A 25,241-nucleotide genomic window follows, 5' to 3' on the forward strand; every position below is an offset into this window, starting at 1 on the left:
GGGACTCAGCCTCGAGGCTTTCCCAACGGTGTCAGCCAAGCACACACTCCCAGTTCGCGGGACTTCGTGGTCAAGGTTCCTAGTTCACCTGTCTGGGAGGGCGAGGTGTGTCCACCCCTTCCAGCACCTGGGCAACCAGCTCCCTTTGCGATCCTCTTCCACTGCCTTCCCTTCGCCCTGATTTTCCATTCCTTGTGAGTGGTGGTTTTGGTTGGAGGGAGGGGGCGGGGAAGGGGCCTGGCGAGGAGGGGCGTCAGAGCACTGTCACCGGGTGTCGCGCCGCCCTCTCCGCCCCTCCGCCGGGCGTGTGGGGACGCCGGAGGGCGGGAGTCTCCGCGAGCCGCGCGGCGCACGGAGCACGGCGGCCGCCTGAGCTCGGCGCGGAGCCCGGAGCCCGCAGCCGGCAGTCTCCTGCTCCCGTACGCTGGGCGCCAGCTCCGGCTGTGCTGCCCGGCTGCCTGAGAGCTCGCCCGGCCATGGAGCCCTCGCTCAAAGACGCCGAGACGGCGGCGGCGGCGGCAGCGGTGGCGGCGGCGGACCCCCGGGGGGCGTCCTCGTCCAGCGGGGTGGTGGTGCAGGTCCGCGAGAAGAAGGGCCCCCTGCGCGCCGCCATCCCCTACATGCCCTTCCCCGTGGCCGTCATCTGCCTCTTCCTCAACACTTTCGTGCCGGGACTGGGTAAGACACGGCTGCCTCGACCCTTGCGACCCGGACCCCGCCGCGGGAGGGCGTGGGGGGAGAAAAGGGCGCGGCCGGAGACCTCCTGGCGGGGCCGCGCGCTCCAAGTGCTGCGACCACGCGCGACCGCCCGCTCCTGGCGTCCCCTGGCAGGTGGCAGAAGCGCGTGGAGTGGGCACCCCAGAGGGGAGAGCCTGCGCTGGGGTCTCCGACCCGCAGGTGGGGGCCCAAAGAGCCGGAAACTTTGCGGCCAATGTTGGAGCCCGAAGCGGCGGCCGGAATGGCTCTGCCGGCTTCGGAGTAGGGCTCCCTTCCCGGCGCGCCGATTTCTGCTCCTCTCCGTCGTGTGCATCCGTCCGCGAGCCCATTTCTCCGAGAGGAATGGGGTCGGGTCAGAAGGAGCGCTAGGGCCTCGGCGGCGAGGATCAAACTCCTGGGCGTCGAAGTCAGCTGAGCCGGGGAAAGGGGACAAGCCGGGCTAGATATACCTGCAGCCCCCTTTGGTTCGCGGAGTGCGGACCGCGTGGGAACGAGAACTCTAGCCAGAGTCTCCTCCGCCTCATTCTGGGGTGTCTGCACTTCCGCCAGCACCCCGCAGGGCGCCAGGGGGATGGGGGATGATTTTATTAGTTTGGATGCATGTGGCCAGAGATGAACCCATAGCTCCCTCGGATCCCTTCTGTTCCTGAGAAGTAGAGAGTGCGCCGATGTAATTCTGTGCAGGACTCTGGCAGCCGGCAGGGGTTCTGGTGGCATCTATGTCCCACGTTTTAAAGCAGAGGCCCCTTACAGAGATGGTGCGGGAGGGTGAAGGGAGGCAGGGAATGAGAAGTTTTCCTGACTCTCCCTCCCTTGACTCCACCCCCAGGTCTCTGCCTGCACGCTCCTCCCCTCCTCCAGCTTGGCACTGGCTGCTCCTGCGTGCTGGGAGGTGCCCTCCTCTCCCGTGCCCGCGCGAAGAGGCAGGCGCCCCAGTGCCCTCTCCGGGAGAAAGCGTGCCCCTGTCGGCGAGCCTGTTGCCAACGTATGGCTCCAAGTTCCCAAGAGCAGAGGCCAGCTGGAAGGGGTTTTCAGTTTGACTTTGGCCTTTCTCACGGTCTCCTCGCTCTTCGCCTGCTTAGGAGGGGCCTCTGCTGCGTGATAGCCAAGGCCACAGCCACCCACGCAGGACCCGTTCACTTTCCCCTCCGAGCTTACTTGTCTTTCTACCCTAAGGGGCTGCTGCAGCCAGAGCAGCCTATCTGAGCAGTAAGTTAGGTGGTCTTTAGTTGGGCTTCTCTCTTCTGGGATGCCTCCAGCAGCCTGTCCTCCTGGCTGGTGTCATCAGATCAGCTCTCTTTGCACATTTAGACACTGCAAGGAGGCAAGCTGATGTTAATCTAGTTTTATCAGAAATTCTCACCTGCTGGAGTAAAAAGAGACTGCCTAGCCCTCCCTCTGGTGGATATGAAGATCCTCCTGAGCCAGCATGCATCTTGATTCACCTTTTTTTTTTTTTTTTTAAAGTGGTGATGTAAACGCCACCCTATGGTCTTTTGAGGAAACAAATGCATTGGTGCCAGGTGAGAGGGGCTGCACCAAGTCACTGCTGCACGAGGAAACCACCTGGTGGGAGACCAGCCCCAGGAGACAGCAGCTGCCCACCCATGCACCTGTGTGTACCCTCCCTGGTCTCCCCTCACTAGGTGCCTTTCCCAGCCTTAGCCCTGCTGCATTGACAGCGTCGGCTGCAGGGCATCGTCCATTCCGCTGACCCCTGGCTCTTTGCCCTGGGGATCCAGCTTTTCCCTTTGTGAGATCAGAATCCTATGGGATTTTTGTGAAACAAATAAACAAACAAACAAAACAAACCATTATAAGAAACCAGGAGAAAATAAAGGGAAGATATGCAAACCACAAAAGTAATAAAACAGGTGAGGTGTAGGTGCACAGATTTCTCAATTTTCAGTGACAAAATCCTGGCTTTTTTTTTTTTTAATTTTGCTTTGGTTGCTATTGTACAGTTTACTGAGTGCACAGGCTCCTGCTCCTCTCCACACAGAATGAGGGATTCCTGATCCTTGGTGGTGGTTCTCATCTGTAAGTCAGGCACACCTGTCTCTTGGCGTTGCTGAGAGGATGAAACATGATTACGTAAATCCCAGTGTCTGGTGCATAGGAAACTCTCTGGGGATGGTGGGTCCATCTTGCTCTTCTGCAGAGCTGAGCACTGGTCCCATCTCTGGGTGGGGGTCGCTGCAGCCAGGGCAGAACTGCCCTCTGGACCACTCAGAAGCAAAGCCTCCTTGAGTGCTTTTGATCCCTCTGCTCCCCTCTCCACCTGCAGTGGAGTCCCAGGCAACAAAGCAGCTCAGACCAATCTTGCAGGTGGTTTTATTGCCCCCCTTCCCCAGGAGTGTTTTAAATGGCCCCAGCTCTTGGAAATCCACCACTTGGCCCAGATCCACTTCTCCAAGGCCTCCTGGCTTATCTGAAACTCCTGGGACAATTGAATATTCATGGCTGATTCTGCTCTTTGATGAAATGCAGCTTCTTTCAATTCACTCATTCATTTGACCAACACAGGCACCTACTACATGCCAGGCATTGACTGGGGTTGTGATGATGAATAAATCAGTCAGGATGTCATAGACTGTTGAGGAAAATTGAGGCCAACTTTGTCTGAATTTGATAAGTGCTAGGATGGCAGCAGGAACAGAGTGTTGTAGCAGAAATTAATTCTTCCTGGGGGCGAAGGAAGGGGGCTCAGAGAAAGCCTCCCTGAGGGAGTAGTGTTAGGTTAGAACTTGCTGAGAAAATCTATCACGTGTCCTAAGCACTTGCCATCCTCACTAAACTCCCATTCTGGAAATTGCTCAGACCACTGGCCCAAAGATCTCTTCTTTTTTTCTGGAAACTTCCTTCCCTGCAAGTCCTCTCCTGGATTTTAGATTGGATGAGAGGGCAGTCTTTGCTGAATGAAGGCTCGTTTTTTATTTTTATTTTTTCCCTCTGATGTAGGTGTCTCAGGTCCATCCAGTCTGCAGGACCAGCTGTGGAGAAGCCCCATCCTTAAAATTCCCCAGTGCCTTCTCCACCCAAGCAACAGTGCTCTCGGGATAACACTCATATCATGAGTGGGATGTGCTCTCTCCTAGGGAGTGGCTGGAAAGGAGAAGTGATTTATGATCACTCCAACTCCTCACTGAAACAATGAAAAACAATTTTTACAAATGGACATTAGTAAAGAGAGTCACCTCTAGTCCTATTCAGTGAAACTCTACTAATAAAGACCACCATTGGTACCTTCATGTTCCAACAATTAGGATGTTTATAAGTATATTCGCCGGGCACGGTAGCTCACGCTTGTAATCCCAGCACTTTGGGAGGCCGAGGCGAGCGGATCACGAGGTCAGGAGATCGAGACCATGGTGAAACCCCGTCTCTACTAAAAATACAAAAAATTAGCCAGGCTACATGTGGCAGGCGCCTGTAGTCTCAGCTACTCGGAGAGGCTGAGGCAGGAGAATGGCGTGAACCCGGGAGGCGGAGCTTGCAGTGAGCCGAGATTGCGCCACTGCACTCCAGCCTGGGCGACAGAGCGAGACTCCGTCTCAAAAAAAATAAAAATAAAAAAAATAAGTATATACACGATTATTCATACCTGTAATGAAAGTTCATTGTTATGCCCCGACATGGCCAGAGAGTTCGTCTAGTGGTCAGGGGTATCATTATACTTTTATATTTAAAAATTATATCTATCTTGATTTGGTGAAATGAAAATGTTGATATCTCAGTGACAGGGAAAGTCGAAGGGAGGAGGACCTCCATTGACCTTTAACCACTCCACTGGACTCAGGACATCAGATAGGGACAATCTATCCCCAACACACTGCCTACTCTTTGATGCTGCTAAAGTCTTGCTTGCTCAATAAGAGCACCACAGGCCGGCTCTGCTTCTTCTCTCTCTCTTTCCTCTAGACCCAAGGCTCAAACTGATGATTAATCATGTCCTACCTCCTGGCATCTTTGGTATCATAGATTTTTTGTTGCTGTTTTGAGACTTTATTCTTTGTCTATCTAAGTAGATCTTAAATTCCTGGGGAGCAGCAACTATTTTAAATGTCTTCTTGAAAGAGTATGTTATCCACAAATAACATATAGACTAGAATTATACTCCTGGAATAGGTATTAGGGATCATCTGGTCCAAAGCCTTTATTCAATATAAAAGTGAAGTAGGCCTGAGGATGCAAGGACCAAGGAAGTTTACAGCCTACTAAACCTTTTGAAGGAAGTTCCTGAAGATGTTTTTCAACAAAGTAAGGGAGTAAACCAAGAAAGGAGATATGAAGATTCAGGAAACAGTGAATCCTATACAGAGTAGCCATGAAAAGCAACCCCAGGATGAAATTGTTCAGCAGAACAAGCGAGTAGTTACTTTTCATTAGAGTGGAAGGAAAGAGGTCTCTGAAGGTGACATGAGAGAAGGACATTTCAGAGAGTAGAGAGTATTATTAGGACACTGCAAAAAATTAAGATTGTAATGAAAAGCAGAAAGCAAGCCAAAAAAACCACCCAAACAAAACAGAAGGCAATTAGTAATTGCAGTAAAGACAAAGAGCCATGCAAAAGCATTAAGATCCAAAAATGAAGCAGCTTGCCCAATCAGGTCAGAAGGTCAGCGGCTTCAAAAAGAAAAAAAGAGTTCAAACAATAAATGGAGTGGGAAGAAATTTAGAGGTTATTAGGGATATGATGTAGAAGACAAATATTTCTTCTATCAACAAGAAAAAAGAAACATATTCAGAAACTTCTGGAAAAACAAAAAATTTCTTATGAAAGAGATAGCCTAAATATGAAGAAGTCCAAAAGGTCCACATGTGAGCATGTGGTAGAATGTAAGAAAGGCTCTAAGTGCATAGGGTCTGTCATTGGAACAGTGGTGCATGATATGGACTGTTTGGCTCTGCAGTAAAGAATATTTGCTTAGTCATAATAATGTAAATGCTGCTTAGTGGCTTTCAACTTCTAAAATCAACAACAAAGCACTGAAGGCTACTTAAGAATAGCTATAAAGGAGTATGTAAAGAGTTTCTGGCTTGACAACATAAAAGAAGTTGGAAAGTAGAAGGAGAGAGAAGAGGAATTGTGATAGATTAAATTATTGTTCCCAATTATTCACTGTTCTCCCTGAAAGAGGATTTCACACCCCCACCTGATGCCATATGGCTTGCCTGTCCTTGTAGGAGAATACTTCCTCCCCTGTCCACTGATATCCGGTTTGGCCACGTGACTCGCTTTGGCCAATTGAATGTGAGTGGAAATGACATATTCCATGCCGAACAGACATGTTAAGAGGCGGTGTGAAGTTCTGGCATTGTTCTTTTCCCTCTCTCATGAAAATAGCAGGTCTCAGATGGGGGATGCCCTTCAACTAGTTCCCAGAATAAACAGCACATCAGAAGCAGGCCATGGCATGGCATGTGAATCAGAAATAAGCCTGAGTTGCTGAGATTTTGTGGTTGTTGGTCTTGTTATTGTCCCAGCATGACATATGCAAAGTGGATTAACAGCAGATGGTAGGGTAGAGACATCAATACCCCAATCATATAAAACGGGAGTCAAGAGATGCTGTCTGTAGTTAATAGACCAAGAAATAAAAGGCACCAAGGTGACCAACAGATGGACTGAAATAGTTGATGTGTTGGGACAGTGAGATGATAGTGATCTGCTGGAATCACGTGGGAACAAGAGTAAAAGTGCAATGAGGGGTGATATAAGCAAGCTGGCTTGTGTGTATTACAGCAGAAAGTGGATAGGTGATGTCTAAATTTGATAAAACATGAAAAAACAATATAAGCGTACTCTTTGGAGACTGGGGAAGCATCAGAATTCCCAGTCTTTCTGGCATCATCAGTTTTCATGTCTACTGGCTCATTCCCAGCAGCATACATCCATGCTGAAATTGTCTATCTTCTAAAAATAGCCTCTCCTGATGGAATATCCCCTCTGACCTGTGCCCATTTCTTTGCTCCCTTTCACAGCAAAATGCCCTGAAAGAGCTGTCTGTATTTGTTGTCTCCAATCCCTCCTCTCTCATTTTCTTGTGAACTCACTTTAATCATGTTTTTGCCTCCATCACTCGCTTACGCTGCACTTGTCAGGGTCGCCAGCCTCCTCCAGGTTGCTAAATCCAGTGGCTGGTTCTCTGTCTTCCTCTTCTGGACCTATCAGCAGCGCCGGCCATAGGGGCTCACTCCCTCCTCCTGAAATGCTTTCTTTCCTTGGCTTCTACAGCACCACTCCCTCCTAGTTTTCTTTTTACCTCAAGGCTCTTTCTCTGCTTCCTTTGCCTCTCTTCACAACTTCTAAACTTTAGAGCTCCCCAGGGCGCTTGGTCTTCTTGACCCTGGTCTTCTCTTTTCTGCCTGTATTCACTCCTGCAGTGATCTTGCCCAGCCTCTGGGCTTTCAATTGCATTTTTATGATGATGACTCCCCAGTTTAGATCCCCAGCTCAGGCCTCTTCCCTGAACTCCTGAGTCATATATCCAACTGGCTTCTCAGTGTCTCCACTTGGAAACCAAAAGGCATCCTAGACATAACGCATCCAAAACCAAACTCCTGGTCTTCTTCCCCAGACCTGGTTCTCCCTCCTCTTTCCCCATCCCAGCAAATGGCGGCCTCCCAGTGGCTCAGGCCAAAAACTGAGAGTCAACCTTGACTCTTTTTTATTTTAACCCCATGCCCAATCTGTTAGGAAGTCCTCTTGGTCTGCTTTCCAAGCCTGATCAGTATCTGACCACTTCTTACCACTCTCTGGTTCAAGCTTCCACATTCCCCTGTATTACTGCAGTAGCTTCCTACGTGGTCTGCTTGTCTGTACTCATGTCCCTTACAGTCTGTCCGCAACATGGCAACCAGAGTGCTACTTTGTAAACACGAGTGAGTCAGATTGTGTCACTTTTGAGCTCAAAACTTTCTAATGGCTCCCATGTCACTCAGAGTAAAAGCTCGAGTCCTTATTATGACCTGTAAGGACCTAAGCCAGAACTTTCCAACTGAAATATAATATGAGTCATATAGGGAATTTAAAATTTTTCTAGTACATACCTATATCACAAAAAGTAAAAAGGAATAGATGAAGTTAACCTTAATAATATATTTCATTTAACCCAATATATTCAAAATATTATCAACATATAATCAATATAAACATTATTCATAAGATGTATTTTCTTTTTTGCATACTAAGTTTTTCAAATCCGGTGTATATTTTACACTTATAGCACATCTCAGTTTGGACCTGTCCCATTTCAAGGGTAATTTCAAATAGATGTGTTAACAGCATCAGAATTCCTTCTGAGAAATGGCAAGGGACCCAACTGCCACGGGAGTGGTCAGTTAACAGATGATACAGGGGAAGTTTGTGTCTCAATAAAGTGTAGATAGCTTGCTAAGCAGAGGAGGGCTGGCTTCTGAGTGCCTTCAGCAGCATTTCACTCTTAACATGCTCCTACTGTGTGCCAGGTCTATGCTCAGAGCTGAGGCAGAAAGTCAAAGAAGATGTGGTCCCTGCCCTCAAGGAGCTGACAATCTAATGGGAAGGCAGACGCTAATGAATACAGACAGTAGTGTGTGCTTTAATGGAGGAAAGGATGGGCCACTGGGGCCCATTTCATCCAGTCTGCAGTGGTTAGGCAATGCTTTCCTGGTAAACTTGGCCATCTGGGAGATGAGCAACAGGCTAAACAGAATGACCTGGATGGTCTAAATTAAGTGCCATTTCGAGTTCAACATTAGGTTCATGATGCCACAAAGCATCATGAAAAGGGAGATAAACTAGAAGCCAGGAGGCTTCAGACCTAATTCTAACTCCTCAGTAGCATGGAACCTTGAGCAGGTCACTTAGCCTCTCTGAGCCTCAGTTTTCTCACTTGTAAAATGAAAATAATAATCTCTGCTTGGGCATCTGACAAAGTCATGATGCACCGTTAACTGTAAAGCACTCCACGGTCAGAAAAGGTTATTGTTACCAATTAATATTAGCAAAATCCCCCTTGCACTTTTAAATTGTAAATTGACAATTTCTAATTATATAAATTTGTGGGGTATAGTTTATGAATACAACGTGGAATAATTACATCAAGCTAGTTAATGTATCCATCATCTCAAATACTGAACACTTCTTGTGGTGAGAACATTGGAAGTTTACTCCCTTGGCAACTTTGAAATGTACGATACTCTATTATTAACTATGTTTACCACACTGTGCAATCGAACTCAAAAAAGGGGAAAAAATCATACTTCTCTCATGATTTTATACCTTTTGACCACCATCTCTCCATTTCCTTCACCCACCTCAGTGCCTGGCAACTACCATTCGACTCTCTTCTTCTATGACTTTGATTCTTTTAGATTCTACGTATGAGTGAGAGCATGCAGTATTTGTCTTTCTGTGCCTGGCTTATTTCACTTAGCATAATGTTTTTCAGTTCCATTCATGTTGTTGCAAATGATAGACTTTCCTTTTTTAAGGCTGAATATACTCTATTGTGCGTATATACCCCCTTTTCTTTATCCATTCATCTGCTGATGGACACTTAGGTTGATTCCATAACTTAACTATTGTGAACAGTGCTATAGTAGACATGGGGTGCAGACATTTCTTGGATAAACACATTTCAAATTTTTTGGGTAAATATCCAGAAGTAGGATTGTGGGTCATATGGTCATTCTATTTTTAGCTTTTTGAGGCATCTCCATACTATTTTCCATAATGGTCCTATAATTTGCATTCTCACCAACAATGTGCAAGGGTTCCCCTTTTCTCCACGTCCTCACCAGCACTTGTTATCTTTCATCTTTTTAATAAAAGCCATTCTGACATGTCCAAGAAGAGAAAATTATAGGCCCATATCCCTAATGAACATAGATGCAAAAATCCTCAACAAAATACTGGTGAATCAAATTCCACAATGCGTTAAAAGGATCATCCACCATGATTAAGATTTATCCCTAGGATGCCAGAATGGTTCAACATATGCAAATCAATAAATGTGATACATCACATTAACAGATCAAAGGACAAAAACCATATGATCATCTCATTAGATTCAGCAAAAGCATTTGACAAAATTCAACATCCTTTTATGATAAAAAATCTCACCAAATTAGGTATAGAAAGGTTATACCTCACCACAATAAAGGCCATATATGAGAAGCCCACAGCTAACGTTATACTCAACGTGAAAAGTTGAAAGCCTTTGCTCTAAGATCTGGAACAGGACAAGGATGCCCACTTTTGCCACTTCTATTCAACATAATGGAAGTCCTTGCCAGAGCAATTGGGCAAGAGAAGGAAAGAAAAGGCATCCAAATAGGAAAGGAAGAAGTGAAACTGTCACTTCTGATGACATAATCCTATATATAGAAAACCTTACAGACTCCACCAAAAAACTGTTAGAATATGTTAGAATATAATACAATTAAGTTGTGCGATACAAAATCAACACACAAAAATCATTAGCAAAATCCCCTTTGTTCCCAGGATCATTCCTGGGGTATTTCTGAGTGGCAACTGGGGGTGGACAGGGTGACTAACAAGCACTTCCACCTTTTTTCAGCAGCTCAGTTCCATGCAGCACATGGAGCTGACACCTAGGAATTCCCACTGGGCACCCAACCAGACCTCCCACACGTGACGTGCTGGCTTGAAGGGGAAGGGCACACATTCTCCAGGGCTCAGTTCAACACACCAGCTGGAAGCTTTCTCCACTGTACTCCCCAAACCCTGGGCCTGTGCGAGGGATGTGTCTCTGAGGCTAACTTTACAGTTTGGTAAAAGGCTGTGGGGAACATCAAAGTGGTGACTGAATGTGTGTGTGTATGTGTGTGTGTGTGTGTGGGTGGGTGGGTGGGCGGATGTGCACCTGTGTGTTTGTGTGCACAAATGTTCCATAGACTTTACCTATAGTTATTTTACAATAAAAATTAGAGCATAGTTTAGTTTCTAGGTCTGGGTTTGAAAATCTCTGTGTCCATATACCTTTGAGGCACACACTTGGTGGTGGTTTATAGCACACTTGAAGCCCCACAATCTGGGGCAGGGTAGGGTAGCAGGTGTGTCTTCGGCATGGGAACTTCCTAGTGAGAACTGGGTGCTGGGTCTCATTGGCCCAGGCTGAGCACATACTAGAAATGACATTCCTAGGGGAAAGCGGAGGCAATGGGAAGGAGACCATATTTTCCTAATCAAAAGGTAGGACATGGGGATTCACCACGCATTTATTTTATGACAGACCATAAATTACATTGATGAAGTAACTTTTCTTGAAAAGAATAAAATGAGATAAGGCCAGGACTGCCCTTGAACCTGGAATTTGTAGGGGCCATGGCCAGAGCCCCCTGTTGAGCAGAGCACTCAGTCCAGCTCTGGTCTCTGTTGTGTGAGAAGTTTGACCCTGAGGCCAAGAGCAATTTGCTGTTTGTGGAGAAGAGCCTGTCCTGAAACCTCAACAATGAAAATGGTTCAACTTTCCAAGGCCCAAAGAACTTTAGGGCGGCTGCAATACTTTCAATTTACAGACAAGAGAAGAAAGGGTGAGCCTACCACGTGGAGGCTCTGACCCACAATCTCACCATCAGTTACCCTGGCTTCGGGGCCTCCCTGCCTGTCACAGTGCCTGGCTTGTCCTGGAGGGTTAATTCATATTTGTCCAGTTAACTGAACACACCGCTGTTAATGAAGACCTGGTGAGGACTGTGGAGGACAACTGCACAGCCACATGACCTGTCAGTGACCACATCAATGCCTGCCACCAGGACCCTTCTCCTCACTGCTCCACCCTTGCCCCTCCAGAACAACGTTATTGAGATATATTTACATACTACACAAGTCACTCTTTCAAAGTGTATGATTCAGCCCGGACGTGATGGCTCACACCTGTAATCCTAGCACTTTGGGAGGCCAAGGCGGGTAGATCACTTGAGGTCAGGAGTTCAAAACCAGCCTGGCCAACATGATGAAACCCCGTCTGTACTAAAAAAAATTGGCGGGGCGCAGTGGCTCACGCCTGTAATTCCAGCACTTTGGGAGGCCGAGGTGGGCGGATCACGAGGTCAGGAGATCGAGACCATCCTGGCTAACATAGTGAAACCCCGTCTCTACTAAAAATACAAAAAATTAGCCAGGCACGGTGGCGGGCGCCTGTAGTCCCAGCTACTTGGGAGGCTGAGGCAGGAGAATGGCATGAACCCGGGAGGTGGAGCTTGCAGTGAGCCGAGATTGCGCCACTGCACTCCAGCCTGGGCAACAGAGCAAGACTCCGTCTCAAAAAAAAAAAAAAAAGAAATTAGCCAGGCGTGATGGCAGGCACGTGTAATCCCAGCTACTTGGGAGGCTGAGGCAGGAGAATTGCTTGAACCTGGGAGGTGGAGGTTGCAGTGAGCTGAGATCACGCTACCGCACTCCAGCCTGGGTGACAGAGTGAGACTCTGTCTCAAAATAAACAAACAAAACAAAAAAACACACAAAGTATGTGATTCAATGGCTTTTAGGAAATCTATAGCCTTTTGCTCCTTCCTCAGCCCTGGCTTCCAACCTCACTACTTGACCACTTTTCTTCCAGAACCTTGGAAGTTTGATGCGACAGGAACACCTTAATCCAGGTGCTCTTGGGGAAGGGTGATCGTTTGGGAAGCTTTTTGCTGTTGCTGTCTCCAAGTTCTGCCAGCGCAGGAATCCACGTCTCAGAAGACAAAGCTCACATTAGTGTTGCTGGTTGGCAAGATGCAAGCAGCCTCCAGGCTATGGAACATTGTTTCGGTGATTGTCATCTTCTATTTTCTGTTTCGTTTGAAAAAGAAGCATGTCACCAAGCAGAAAACATTCTCAATGAAAATGGAATAGCACAGAGCCAGTGGCACAAGTTGAAATGTGGGGCATGTTTGTGATGGAGTGAGTCACTCTCTCTGGGATGGATAAGTTCTGGCCCTGGCTGGGGATGTTGCATTGGTTTCAGAAGTGTCACTCTTAGGCCAAGCTGCAGAAGGGAGCACCGACGGCAGATCAAATGGAAGTGGGTCCCCTGGGTCACATCTCAGAATGGCTGTGGTATAATGCTCCCATTTTGATTTTCTCTGTTAGCAGATTAAGCACATTTCTATTCATGTCTCAGCTCTGATCATTAGATTCTCCTTCCTTGAAATTCTTCAGGAGCTCCCCATTGTCCACTGAACCAAGTTCACATTCCACATTGGACCCACGAGGGTCTAGTGAGCTTCACCCATTCTTTCCCTCGCTTTATGTAGGCCTTTATTTGGGAGCATCATTGCTCCTGCTATACCCTCTGCCTGGTACACCTTCCTCCATCATCGCTGTCTAACTCCTACCCAGCCTTCAAGACCCATCTCAAATGCCCTCTTCCGAAAGCCTTTCCTGACCATGCCAGTGAGGTGGGCTCTTCCTTCCTCAGAATAGTCAGGTCACTTAGGACGTTCCTCTTGCTCTCCTTGAGATTCTGGTTCTTTGGTTGTCTTAATCCTTTTATGGGAAATCGTCTCCTTGAGGGTAGGGGCTGTGCTTTACTTATCTTCTATTTCCAATCGCAACTAGCACCTTTGTAGTAGGTGTTTGCTGAAGTGAAGGTACGTTTGCATATTAACTACTGGTAGGAAATGTGGAATCAAGATCAGGTCCTTGTTCTTTTAACCTAGTGGACCCTTCCCCAGGAGACACAGGCTTTCCTGTCACTTCTTGGCCTTCCTAGCTCAGAGTTCTCAGGGCTGCATGCAGAATTAGGGCAGACGCGTTGTCCTGAAGCATGTGTGTCTCTGAGGAGTCCTTGGTCCCCGACCACTCAGGGAGGAACTGGAGCAGAGGAGAGATGTTGCTGGGACAGATGGCCTGGTCTGTGGGGGACTTGTTGAAGCAGTTATGATGTAACTGAGAAGAGCGGGGCCACCATCTCTAATTACCTTGTGAACTTTCCAGTTATGTAGCTAACCACTGATGAGTGTCAGAGGAGTGGTGGAAGGGATCGATCTTAGTAAACCTTGTTAATAAAGATTGGTTTGGTCAATAACCATCAAATCTAAGTCTAGGGGGAAGTTGGATGAGGAGCAGGATATTTATTTGCATGATTGTGAAGTGTCTACCCTTGGAATGCTTCTAACTTACACGGGGAACATGACAGAGTGCAGGAACCAGATAGCATCTTGACTGAGTGAACACAATTAACATCATCTGAACCCTGAAAAAGTGTGCTAGGTGAAAGAACTCAGTCACAAAAGGCCACGCATTGTGTAATTCCACTGATAGGAAATTTCCACAGTGGGCAAATCCATAGAGATAGACAGTATGTGGGGTGGGGGGTGAGGTTGGGGGGAAGTGGGGAGTGACCATGAATGGGTATGAGCTTTCTTTTGGGGGTGATGAAAATGTTCTAAATGTTCTAAAATTGATTGTGGTGATGGTTCCACAAAGCTGTGAATATACTAAAAGCCACTGAATTATTCAGTGGGTGAATTTTATGATATGAACATTGCATCTCTGGCCTGGTGTGGTGGCTCACTCCTGTAATCCTAGCACACTGGGAGGCCGAGGCGGGTGGATCACCTGAGGTCAGGAGTTTGAGACTGGCCTGGCCAATGTGATGAAACCCCGTCTCTACTAAAAATACAAAAATTAGCCAGGTGTGGTGGTGCATACCTGTAGTCTCAGTTACTCGGGAGGCTGACGCAGGAGAATCACTTGAACCCAGGAGGCGTAGGTTGCAGTGAGCCAAGATTGCGCCACTGCACACCCTCTCGAGCCTAGGCGACAGAGCAAGACTCTGTCTGAAAAAAAAAAAGTGTATCTCAATAAAGCTGTTAAAAATTAACATCATCAACAAGGAACAGACATCATGTACCTACTGATGTGATATCCTGAGAGGAACACAATATCACTTTTGTTGTCTTCTAGCCAGGGGTTCATAAACTGGATCTGCTCATGGGGAAACATCAGACAAACCCAAATTGAGGGGTGTTCTACAAGGTACCTGGCCTGTATTCTTCAAAAGCATCATTGTCATAAAATATTAAGGGAGTCTAAAACACATGACAGCTATATATAAAACATAATCTTGGATTACATCCTGTACTGGAAGAAAAGAGAATCACAATAGGACATTATTGAGACAATTGACAAAAATTAGAATACAGATTGCAGATTAGATGAAATATTGTATCAATATTTAGCTTCCTAAGTTTAACTGTGCTATGAATATATAAGAGAATATCTTTGTTCTTTGGAAACACATTGAAATATAAAGAAATAAAGAGCCGTGATGTCAGCAGCTTATTCACAAATTGTTCAGAAAGAAACAAAAAGAATGTGGAGAGAGAGAATGGCAAGACAAATGGAGTGAAATGTTAAAAGTTGGGAATCTGGGTAAAGCGTAGACCAGAGTTCTTTGCATTATTTTTGCAACTTTTCTGCCAGCTTGAAACTATTTTAAAATAAAAAGTTAAAATATTTGGCAAAAAGCCAAACACACTCATACAGTTCAGATATAGTGATTGCACCTAAATCCAAACTACTCTACTCTAAGCCAGTCACATCCTCTCTCTTATCACTTCCATAAGGTCTACCAGCCATAAGTAAGTCAGGGGCTAACTGGGGACCACAGGAAAAAAGTCAGGGCACAAGGTTGCATTGATTTGCAAGGCCCAGGCCCCCAAAGGAGATTTTTCCAGAGATCCTTACTATTAAAACCCTAAGGGCACACAAAAGTTTATTGCAGCTATTTGGGAGTATGAGGTGTTTTTCTGCTCCATCAGCATAGGCTTGATGAACTAACTCAGTTAAAGTGAGTTTTCCAGGAGGCAGGGGTCGTTGTGCACACCCGATTCTCTTCAGTGGCCCATGGATCTGACAGGCTGCCTTTGCAGGCTTCCTTTGGGGCTGATCAGGAATCTGAATGCTTCAGCCAGAGCAAGAGCAGATCCCAATGCTGCAGAGCTATTTTGGAGAAGTCTTCATTTTCTTTGTTATTCCTCTTTTTGACTTAGTGTGGAGTCCAGAAGTTGTCCATGGACCTCAAAGAAACCACCTCAAATCAACAACCAGTGACTTTGCCATGCCGAGAGGGCATGGGAGAACTGCCCCTTTGCCTTGGCTGCTCTGAGAGGTCATGTGGGTTGAACGTGCAAGTGGAATCCTTCCAGGAATTGCCCTGTGGCCTGACTCAGAAGGGAAAAAAGTAAACATTACCATCTTAGGCCCAGATCGCTGGGGTTCTGAGGCTCAAGGCAGAAAGGGTGGCGAGCTCTGATGCACCCTCACTCACAGGTCAGGCTTGGCCAAAAGGCTCAGGTGATCTTGGGTCCGACTGCCCATGGCTGAACTCTGAGGCTGATACATCCTGAGAACAAGGGCCTCAGTGCTTGGGAATTGATTTGGGCTAAAGGGAAAGAAAACTCAGGAAAGTCTTGAGTCTGGCGAGATACCCAATTACTTGGGCCCACTCTTGGGTGGGCCCACTCTTGGGTGGGCCCACGGTGTGGTTTATTTTTCCTTCTAGTTTCCCTTCTGAGCCCAATACAACTCTTGCCCCAGGATGTTCTAGATCTCTCTGTGTCAGTTTCCCTGAGGACTTAGGAGCTAGGTTACCCTGTTTCAAGATGTAGGTCCTCAGGAAATGCTTGGAGGTCAAGCAAAGCACTTCTTGAAGGAGGACTCAGGGAAGGGAGTGGGTGAGTGTCTTTGTCTCCCAGGCCTATTTCCATCTCATTGTTTTTTATTATTCATGGGGTTCCCTGCCCAGCATCATGGGGGTGGCACTGCCACCAATCATGGGGAGAAAAGAGTGTGATTCTTAACATGCGTCTGAAGACAGTCAGCAATGGCTGGGGTTGGTGGTTGGGTGATGGGTAGAACGTGCATTAGAACCAGGCATCTACTCTTGGATTATCTGGTCTACCTGCCACTCTAATTTTGAGTTTTCTAACTTAGCATGTGGGTTAGTCTTATCTCTTTGATTATACCTTTTTTGTGTGACTTCCTCTAGTGGAGGGCCCACTGCAGGGCACCCAGTAGAATCCCAGCCCTACTTGCTGAGTGATAATGAGCTGGGAAATGTGCCCCTTTCTCAAGGAGAGTGTGGCTTCTGCTGGCTGAGATCTGGAATCCCGGCTTCTCATTCCAGCTCATCCTGTTGATGGGAGCCTCAGCACTTAGCCTGATGCATCTCATGCATTCCGGTTCTGAATGACTAAGAAGCCTTGCCCTAGCAGAGGTGGGCAGGGGAGGAGGCTTGACAGGTAGGCCAGTGGCTCCCACTCCCCTGCCCTCCCCCATGCATTTTCTGCTCTTCCCTATCCTGCTCTGGACCCGAGGAGGCCGACCTCTATGGCCTGCATCACCAGCCCCCTTGCCCTCTGGCTTCTGGGTGTCTTAGCCAATGGGAGGCACTGGTAGGGATGGAGGAAAGGAAGGAGAATTTGGGGTATTGGTTTCCCATTCCTTCCAACTTCCTGTCTGTGACCACGAATTCCATTCTACAGCCCCCTTCCACTACCCCAGCCCTCTCCACCCAACAACAGCCTTCCCTCTCCCTGCCCCTCAGGCCCAAGGGTGAGAATGGCCTCCTACTGTTGCTGGGCACCAGCATTTCAGCCTCCCATCCTGCCCAGACCTCTGTGTATAGTTCCTTCATGAAGACCCTGGCGGTGAGAGCCTTTGCTTCCTGCTGGGACCCCCTGGTCACACAGAGATGTTTGTTTTTAGCACCCCTGACTAGACTGTGGGGTCCTGAACCACCAGCCTTGGCACTACTACTGCTCCCCCACCCTCCCTTCTCATCCCCACCCACCTCCACCTGGTTTTCCTAAAGATGTTGGTTTCTAACACAGTCTTCCTCCTAGAAGCTCTGGAACAGCCAGTACATGGAGCCAGAGCTTCCTGCCATCTGAAAAGTGTGGGTGTCCAGCTTGCAAATGGCTCTAGTGCTCAGGAGATGCCTCAGTTGGGGGAGGGGTGGAGACTTGAGAAGGTGCTAGGCGTGACTCCCTGCCCGGCTCCTGCCTGGGTAGTTCTGCATACCCCCCCATCCTCCCGTCTCCCGCCCACGCTTGGCTCAGAGATCTCTGGGCTGCACCTCCTGCCCAGAGGATTCCCCAGCAGCAGAATCCTGGTTCTGCCTGCTCTCCTCCCAACAAACCCAGATGGCTGGAAGCATCGCCGCCTTCCCCGAATGTCATTTCCCTCTTTCACCTGGAGCCTTCATTTTGGAAGGTGCTACAGCTGCCCAGCCCATTGCTTGTGCCTGGGCTTACCAGCGATTCCTCCTTACTCTTTCTGTGATAAACAGAAGATATTGAAAGCAAGTCACTACTCAGTCCAGTGTACTCCCCTCTCCCTAGGACCCGTTGTTTTGCATTTTTGTCCCCCATCACCCATTCTTCTGTTCCTCTTCCCTTGGGGAATGACACTTGCTTAGGAATGGAATCCTCAGTTGCGTGGTTTGATTTCTCTTCCTCCATTCACAGAAAGAACCTCCACTGTTTGAAATGTCAAAGCCCCCAATGATTTCTTGTTATGAGAAGTCATCAAAATATGCCTATTATGTTTTAAGTCTTTACAAAAGACACCAAAAATTAGTGCATCATCTACTTGAAAGAATCCCTTTTGATAGCCATGCCAATTACATTTTTAAAAGGCATAAAGGTTCTAGTAGGGTTCTTCTGATTTTTTTCCCCCTCTTGTGTGATTTGTGTGCAGACTTCTGAGAAGGAGGTTTTATAATAGAGATTCAGCCAGGCTAAATCACAGCGGCAGAAGCTTATGCAACTGCTAAAAACCTATGAGTTAAAAATGGAATAGTCTTGCAGAGTGGGGAAGGTAATAATATCAGTGATGAGAAAATAGAAAGTAATAAGTTAGTATTTCAGCAATTCAGGTCTCTTACCCACATTTTTTTTTTTGTACCAGAAGGTCTTGGTGCCATTTTTCCAGAATAAGTTCAAAGTGCAACCTCTTAATAGAAAAAAATCAAACTTTGCTTTCACTAATTCAACCCTCTGTCCCAATTAATCCAGGATCAAGAGCCCTTTTAACTGACTTTTTGCCACCATGTCACAAAACACATCTTTATATTTGCTGGACTTTGTATGATCAGTAATTCCTATGAAGGAACAGATTTTAGATTTTTATAAGTGGGTTTTGTTAATTTGCTATTTTAAAAATACTTGTGAGACCTTTACAGTTGCCATGGCAATATAATTTCCATAAACATGATTTTTGTGGGGATTTTTGCACATTGAAGGCTGAGGTTGATATGCAGTGTTGGGGGGAAGGTAGGTGGTGAATTTGGCAGCAACCCCACTGCTGCTTCCTGCAAATGCTGCAAATAAGATTCCAAGGATCCATGTTAGGACAGAGACCTGGATTTCTCAACAACACACTTGACACAAGGGGCTTCTTGGAAGTAGATCTGGTTAGGAGAGAAGAAGACCAGCCTGTTCCTATGATGAAGCCAGTGGGGTGGTGAGGCCAGGGCACCTGCTCTGCTAATCAACAGTCCTCTCCAGGCCAGACTGACCTGAAATCTCTTCCCAAGTCTTGCTTTCAAAAAGCCTTTGAAGACTGTCCGTCCTGGAGCTATCCAACGGGTGGTGAGGGCCCCGAGGGCTCTTTTCTCAAACCGGATTGGTTCAAAAATCCCATTTACCACACTACACTGCTAAAATGCTGAACATTTGCAGTGGAAAATAACAGAAAATAGAAACACAACAATATTAGCCATTAAACAAAGTAAGGAAACATTGAATAAGAAATATATTCATCCTGAATGCCAGTGGTTGAGGGAAAGCAGATTTAATGAGAAGAGGTAGATGGTCCCGATGGCCCTAAACAGCATCATTTTTATCAGTGATGCCAGACATTTGTTATGGCTCACAAACAGGGGCTTGCCAGTAAATTTTATTTCCCAGAGAATGAGCTATATACATCAAGGGAGGAGATGAACAAGTAGGACAGAGAATTTTCTAATAGCCAAACACACGTTGCAGAATAAATGACAAATAAAAGCAGTTAAAAGTGGAAGCGTACCAGCATGAGATGATTCTGCCGAGGGGTCTCTAGTGAGCAGGTGACGCATTTGGCACCAGGCGCTGCCTAATTGAACACCTGAACACAGCTGAGGGGCTTGAATCATGTAGAATTATGAATCATAAAGAATTATGAATTACTAGGAAAGCTATTGGATTGACATTATTATTTATGTATTGTCAGAAATGCGAACAGGGCACCCCGAGGAGGAGGTACCAGACTACTTGTCTGGCTGAGCACTGATCTCCATTCCTTAGAAGCCAAACCTGAGACGCCCGGGAGAGGTCATGTGCGTGCCCGGGAGTCTGCATACCAGCATCCCACATGTGCCTAAGACAAGTGCACGTCCAGAAGTTTGCACAAATCAGAAAAACTCAGAGCACCAGCTCCACTATGCACAGTCTCACACTTCACACCAGTGGGAAAGGTCAGGAGACTGTCCATTCTGCAGGCTCTGGCAATGGCCGGCAGCTGCTACTGATTTGTGATTTGTCAAGTGTGTTTATTGAAAAAGAAAGAGTTTGTGCTTCTAGAGTAGTGAGGTTTCGGTGGGCCTCATTCCGAGGGTGCTGAGGGCTGTGAGTCCCACTGCGGGTTCGGGGCTGCCGTCAACCCTAGGCGGGGTGGGTTGTTCAGGGCCTATCAGCGTGGATCCAAGGGCTTCCCAGGCATTTTTTCTTTGCCCTGAAATAGCCCAGAGGAATTTGGCAGGGACAGCTTCAGGAATGTGGTTCATCGCCCCATCCAGAGTGGGAATTGGAACCAGAACGCTGCCTGCAGCACAGCTCCAGCCTCTTCCTTCAACACACATTTGATTTTTAAAAAAATTTTAAAGCATCAGTAGCAGGCAGCTTGACTGAGGCTGGTGGGCGGCCAGGAGGAGAGGGAAGGAGCCTGCTGAGCAAAGAACGGCCAGGTCTGGTGCCTGGCTGCCTGCTGCCCTCTCTGGTGGCCACTGTCCCAGCTGTGGGGAGGAGTGGGCATGTCCCTTGTCCCTTGACTTTGGCTTTGAAAGGAGGCCCAAGGCATGAAATGTAGTGAGGAGCTTCGCCCCTGCGACGTTGCTCTCTGGAGGACACCTCATTGCTCCAGGGACAGACCTTGCTCCTGGTGCCAGGAATGAGGGTGGCCTCTCTCATTCTCTAGAAGCAAGGATAAACAGAAGCAGAACCGCCGACCACACTGTTAAGAGGAGGTGGGGTGGGAGACAGAGGTCCTTGTAGGGTCCCCAGCAAAAGGGCATTTGAGGGTGGGCAGTCAGGTCCCAGAATGCTGGTGTGCTGTATGTGTGCCCACACATGCATGCTTCCCCAAGTTTTGGTGTCTCTTTTCTGGGGATAACTTTTTTTTTTCTGAAGGAATACCTCCTGGATCCCACACTATCACATGATGGCTGTATGACCTTAGGCAGGTGACTTAACCTCTCTGTGCCTCAGTTTCTTCATCTGTAAAATGGGATAATAATCATACCCATCTCATAGGGCTCTCTTGAAGATTAAATGTTATTACATACAAAGTCTTAGAATAGCACTTTGCACATATATATAGTGAGGCTTACATGTTGTCCTTATTATTATCCTTAGAATTTGTCCTGGGGTGAAGCCAGCCCTCCCATTCCAGCTGTGAGAGGCCCAGTGCTCTGTGACCCAGCAGGGCCACTAGGCTGTGGGCCTGTTGAGCACAGGATGAGTCTTCACTCAGCTCTGCACCTCCATGGTTGGTACAATACCTGGCTCATAGCAGGTGCTCAGTAATTTTGGGGCGAAATAGCTCATCAGCGACATGGCTGATGTGCGGTCCCACACTGCAGTTCTCAGACCTCAGAATCCCCTGGGAAGATTGGTAAAAATGTAAAACCCCAGCTTCTACCCTCAGAGAGATTCTGACTCAATATTAGCAGAAATGGGGTGGGGGCAGATAACTTGCATTGTTTGAAAAGCACCGCATTTGAGAAACTCCTGGGGAAGCTCAATGTAACATACCCCCAAAGCCTGGGATTGAGGGACAAGAGGGAAAGTCCGGAGTGGCTACTCCCAGCCGTGGCCTGCCTGTGTGACCCTCTTCTGCCTTCAGGACTGGGAGGGGATGGTGGGATCTGCACTGTCTGGTAGAAATACTGAAGAGGGTTAGAGCCTTGCAGAGAGAGAAGTTGGGTTAGATTTGGTTTGAAGCATTTTTAATCTGGAGCTGCTCTGCAGTAAGGTGAGGTCAGTGGTTCTTAGAAATACTAAAAACGAGCCCCCAAGACGGGCCCACAGCTCACTGGTCCCTCGGGGTGACTGCCACACATTAGGGCTCCTCCTGTCCTCAGCTCTGTCCCCAACCTGAGCCCCGCCCCTCCTTGGAGGCCCTCCTTCACGAGCCCCGTGCTGGATGTTTGCAGGGCGCCTGGCTGGAGTGATGCCCTCATTTCTGCTCAGGGCTGTCACCCGGAGCTCTGGTGCCTCCTCTGGGTAAGCAGAACAGTCAGTGAGATTTCCTTGAGGTTCAAAACGTGGCCTTTGGAAAACAGCTGTTAGTGTAACCCAGCAGCCCAAGAAAAGACATAATGGAGTTGAGTCAGGAGGCGTGTGCTTTTATGGAGCTGTGTGTTTAAAGATACATCCGAGGTTTGTTTCTTAGCAACAGGGATCATCCAAAGCACATTGGCAGTGTCAGAGCAACCAGTGATGCCCGAAACCACCCTGTAAAATACAATAGAAATCTACAGAGTAGGAGGGAAGAAGCTAAGCACAGTTCCTCCAACAGGTGGAGAAACTCAGAAGGCTGAACAGATGCAGTCGCCATTGTTTTAGACTAGACAGCACCAGGGTGAGAGAAGTTTCTACCCCACAGGGGCCAAGCCACCTCCCTCCACCTGGCTTCCTTCTGGCCAGAGCAGCCTTTTCTTCAAGCAGCATCACGCAGAGAGCTCTTCCCTCTTTGGGCTCCCCGCTTCCCTGGCACCTGGAGCCACAGCATCCAAACAAATGATCATTTATCCTTCATATGTGAAGGGGTAAGGGCCGAACCTGGGAGAAGATATTAGAGACCTAACTCCAGAGGTTCTTAACCTTGTTTTTGTGCCATTGGACCCTTTAGCAGTCTGATGAAGCCTTGGACCCCTTCTCAGAATAATGGTTTTTTTAAAAATGCATTTTTAATGCATTTAATACATAGACTTTAAAAGCCCCAATGATATTGAAAAATACTTATTAAAATATTTTTAAAAGCAAATTGGTAGGCCAGGCGCTGTGACTCACACCTGTAATCCCAGCACTTTTGGAGGCCGAGGCGGGAGGATCACTTGAGGACAGGAGTTTGAGTCAAAATGATGAAACCCTGTCTCTACTAAAAATACAAAGATTAGCCAGGCATGGTGGTGGGCACCTGTAATCCCATCTATTTGGGAGGCTGAGGCAGGAGAATTGCTTGAACCCGGGAGGTGGAGGTTGCAGTGAGCTAAGATCACATCACCGCACTCCAGCCTGGGAAACAGAGTGAATGAGACTGCCTCAAAAACAAAACAAAACAAAACAAAACAAAAACTATAGAAAAAAATTTGCATGTAGAAACACTGTGCTTCTGTATTGGTGTATTAAATAAGAAGATCCAGTGGAGGATCTAAGAAGTACCATAACTTCGAAATAGTGATAAGTGCCAATGATATTTTGAGAAATTGACTTCTTGACCGTAGCAGGAATATCTATGGTTTCCATTTGGTGATGAAGACCAGATTGTGTTAATATTACTGTGGTTATTGCCTGCATTCATAATAACAGGGAATGCTAAAATTGAGTTCAAGGTTAGTGAAAATTAAGATGCAAATTTTTCAGTTATAGTTCATGGATGCCCCAGGGGGTTTGTGGACCCCAGGGTTACCCCTTGGAACCTTCTCCCTTCTTCTTCTTTTTTTTTGAGACGGAGTTTCACTCTTGTTGCCCAGGGTGGAGTGCAGTGGCATGATCTTGGCTCACCGCAACATCTGCCTCCAGGGTTCAAGCGATTCTCCTGCCTCAGCCTCCTGAGTAGCTGGGATTCCAGGCATGCACCACCACCCTCAGCTAATTTTTGTATTTTTAGTAGAGATGGGGTTTTTCCATGTTGGTTAGTCTGGTCTTGAAGTCCTGACCTCAGGTGATCCACCCACCTCGGCCTCCCAAAAGTGCTTGGATTACAGGCATGAGCCACCACACCTGGCCCCTTCTCCCCTCTTTATTCTCCTGCTTTGCACTTCTGAGTGCCTGGAGGCCTCTTGAGCAAAGTTGCTTAAAAACCTGTGTTGTCAGAGCTGCTACACTGGCAAGGACAGGTGGTCAGAGCAGAGAGGCAGGAAGACACTGTTGAACAAGCACAGTCAATAAATAAGAATTAAAGGGCATGACAATGATATAGGCTGCTGTGAGAACCTGTCACCCTTGACGTCAAAGAAACGGGCACCATCACCTTCCTCCACAGAGGGGCATTCACAGCACAGGTGTTCTGGGTCAAGGTCATTGGAATGTAATTTGACCTTGGAAATTGAGAGCTATTGACTCTGAGATTCTCAGGGCTTTCTTCAGTCTGTTTTTCTAATACCTACTGTGTTCATTTAACAACTTTCAACAAGTATGCGTTGTTGAAAGTAGGCACTTGGCCAAATCCTGGGTCTACAGTGATACTGTCATGAAGCTGGGCTTCAGTGGAAACCAGGAAACCCAAGGTGGGGGAGGTTAGAGTCCTGTGCGGCTAGATGCCTCGGGGAGATAGAAAGGGGAAAGTGGAGCTGGTCACAGTTTTACGATGAGCAGACGGAGCAGAGGGGAGCACGCTTTGTCTAAGAACTCCCAGAGGGCAGGGCCTCCCGTTGGATTAAGCAGGCCAGGTAAGCCTCCTGAGTTCCCCAAGTCCCTGAGTCGGCCTTTGGGCAGCATTCCTGGGACTCAGGTACTCTGGCTGCTCTGCCCCAGGGAAAGTGCAGTTTTTATTCTGTATCTGGCTTATTTCTCTTAGCATAATGTTTTCCAGGTTCACCCACGCTGTTGCAAATGATAGCATTTCCTTCAAAAAGAGGGCTGGTTTCCCTAACTGTCCTGTAAAAGTCCTGGAGTTGAATGTCGTTGGCCCGGCTTGAGTTATGTGCCCTTCCCTGTGTAATCACTGTGACAGGGCAATGAGATGCTTGGATCGACCAGACCTGTATCATGTGCCCACCTTGGGAATTGGGGGCCAAGGTCAGTCCCACCCAAACTTCATGGCCTGAGCATGGGGGAGAGGAGGACCCCAAAGGAAGCTATGCGCACTGTTTCCAGAAGAAGAACTGATGTGATATAGGCCAAAGTGACGGGTGAGCGGGCCTGTGAGAGATGTGGTGACCTCACATAAAAAAGTGCACTTCAGGGAGCCCGAGGTGGGGACGTTACCGTTGCCAACTCTCAGAGTGGAGTCAGCTTTGCAAGAGAAGTGACAGGACTCCTGAAGCCCAGAGGGCGTGTCTCGAGGTCAGCAGGGCCCCAGGGCTTTGGGTCTCACA

At 47.5% G+C, this 25,241-nt stretch overlaps 1 protein-coding gene across 3 annotated transcripts in view; it reads left to right on the plus strand.

The window, feature by feature from the left end:
• Nucleotides 1–255: 255 nt before the first annotated feature.
• The window catches only part of STUM (stum, mechanosensory transduction mediator homolog), a 61,573-nt gene continuing 36,587 nt past the window's right edge, over nucleotides 256–25,241 (plus strand). For 2 of the 3 annotated variants that reach the window (XM_055234341.2, XM_055234340.2), the window contains exon 1: nucleotides 293–678. In XM_055234341.2, coding sequence (XP_055090316.1) covers nucleotides 477–678 — 202 coding nt within the window. In that variant the 5' untranslated portion in view covers nucleotides 293–476. Of the gene's footprint in view, nucleotides 679–25,241 lie in introns of all 3 variants that reach the window. The other variant, XM_063613973.1, reaches the window with a different exon arrangement.

This window comes from Symphalangus syndactylus, chromosome 19 (genome assembly GCF_028878055.3).
Source record: "Symphalangus syndactylus isolate Jambi chromosome 19, NHGRI_mSymSyn1-v2.1_pri, whole genome shotgun sequence".
NCBI lineage: Eukaryota > Metazoa > Chordata > Mammalia > Primates > Hylobatidae > Symphalangus > Symphalangus syndactylus.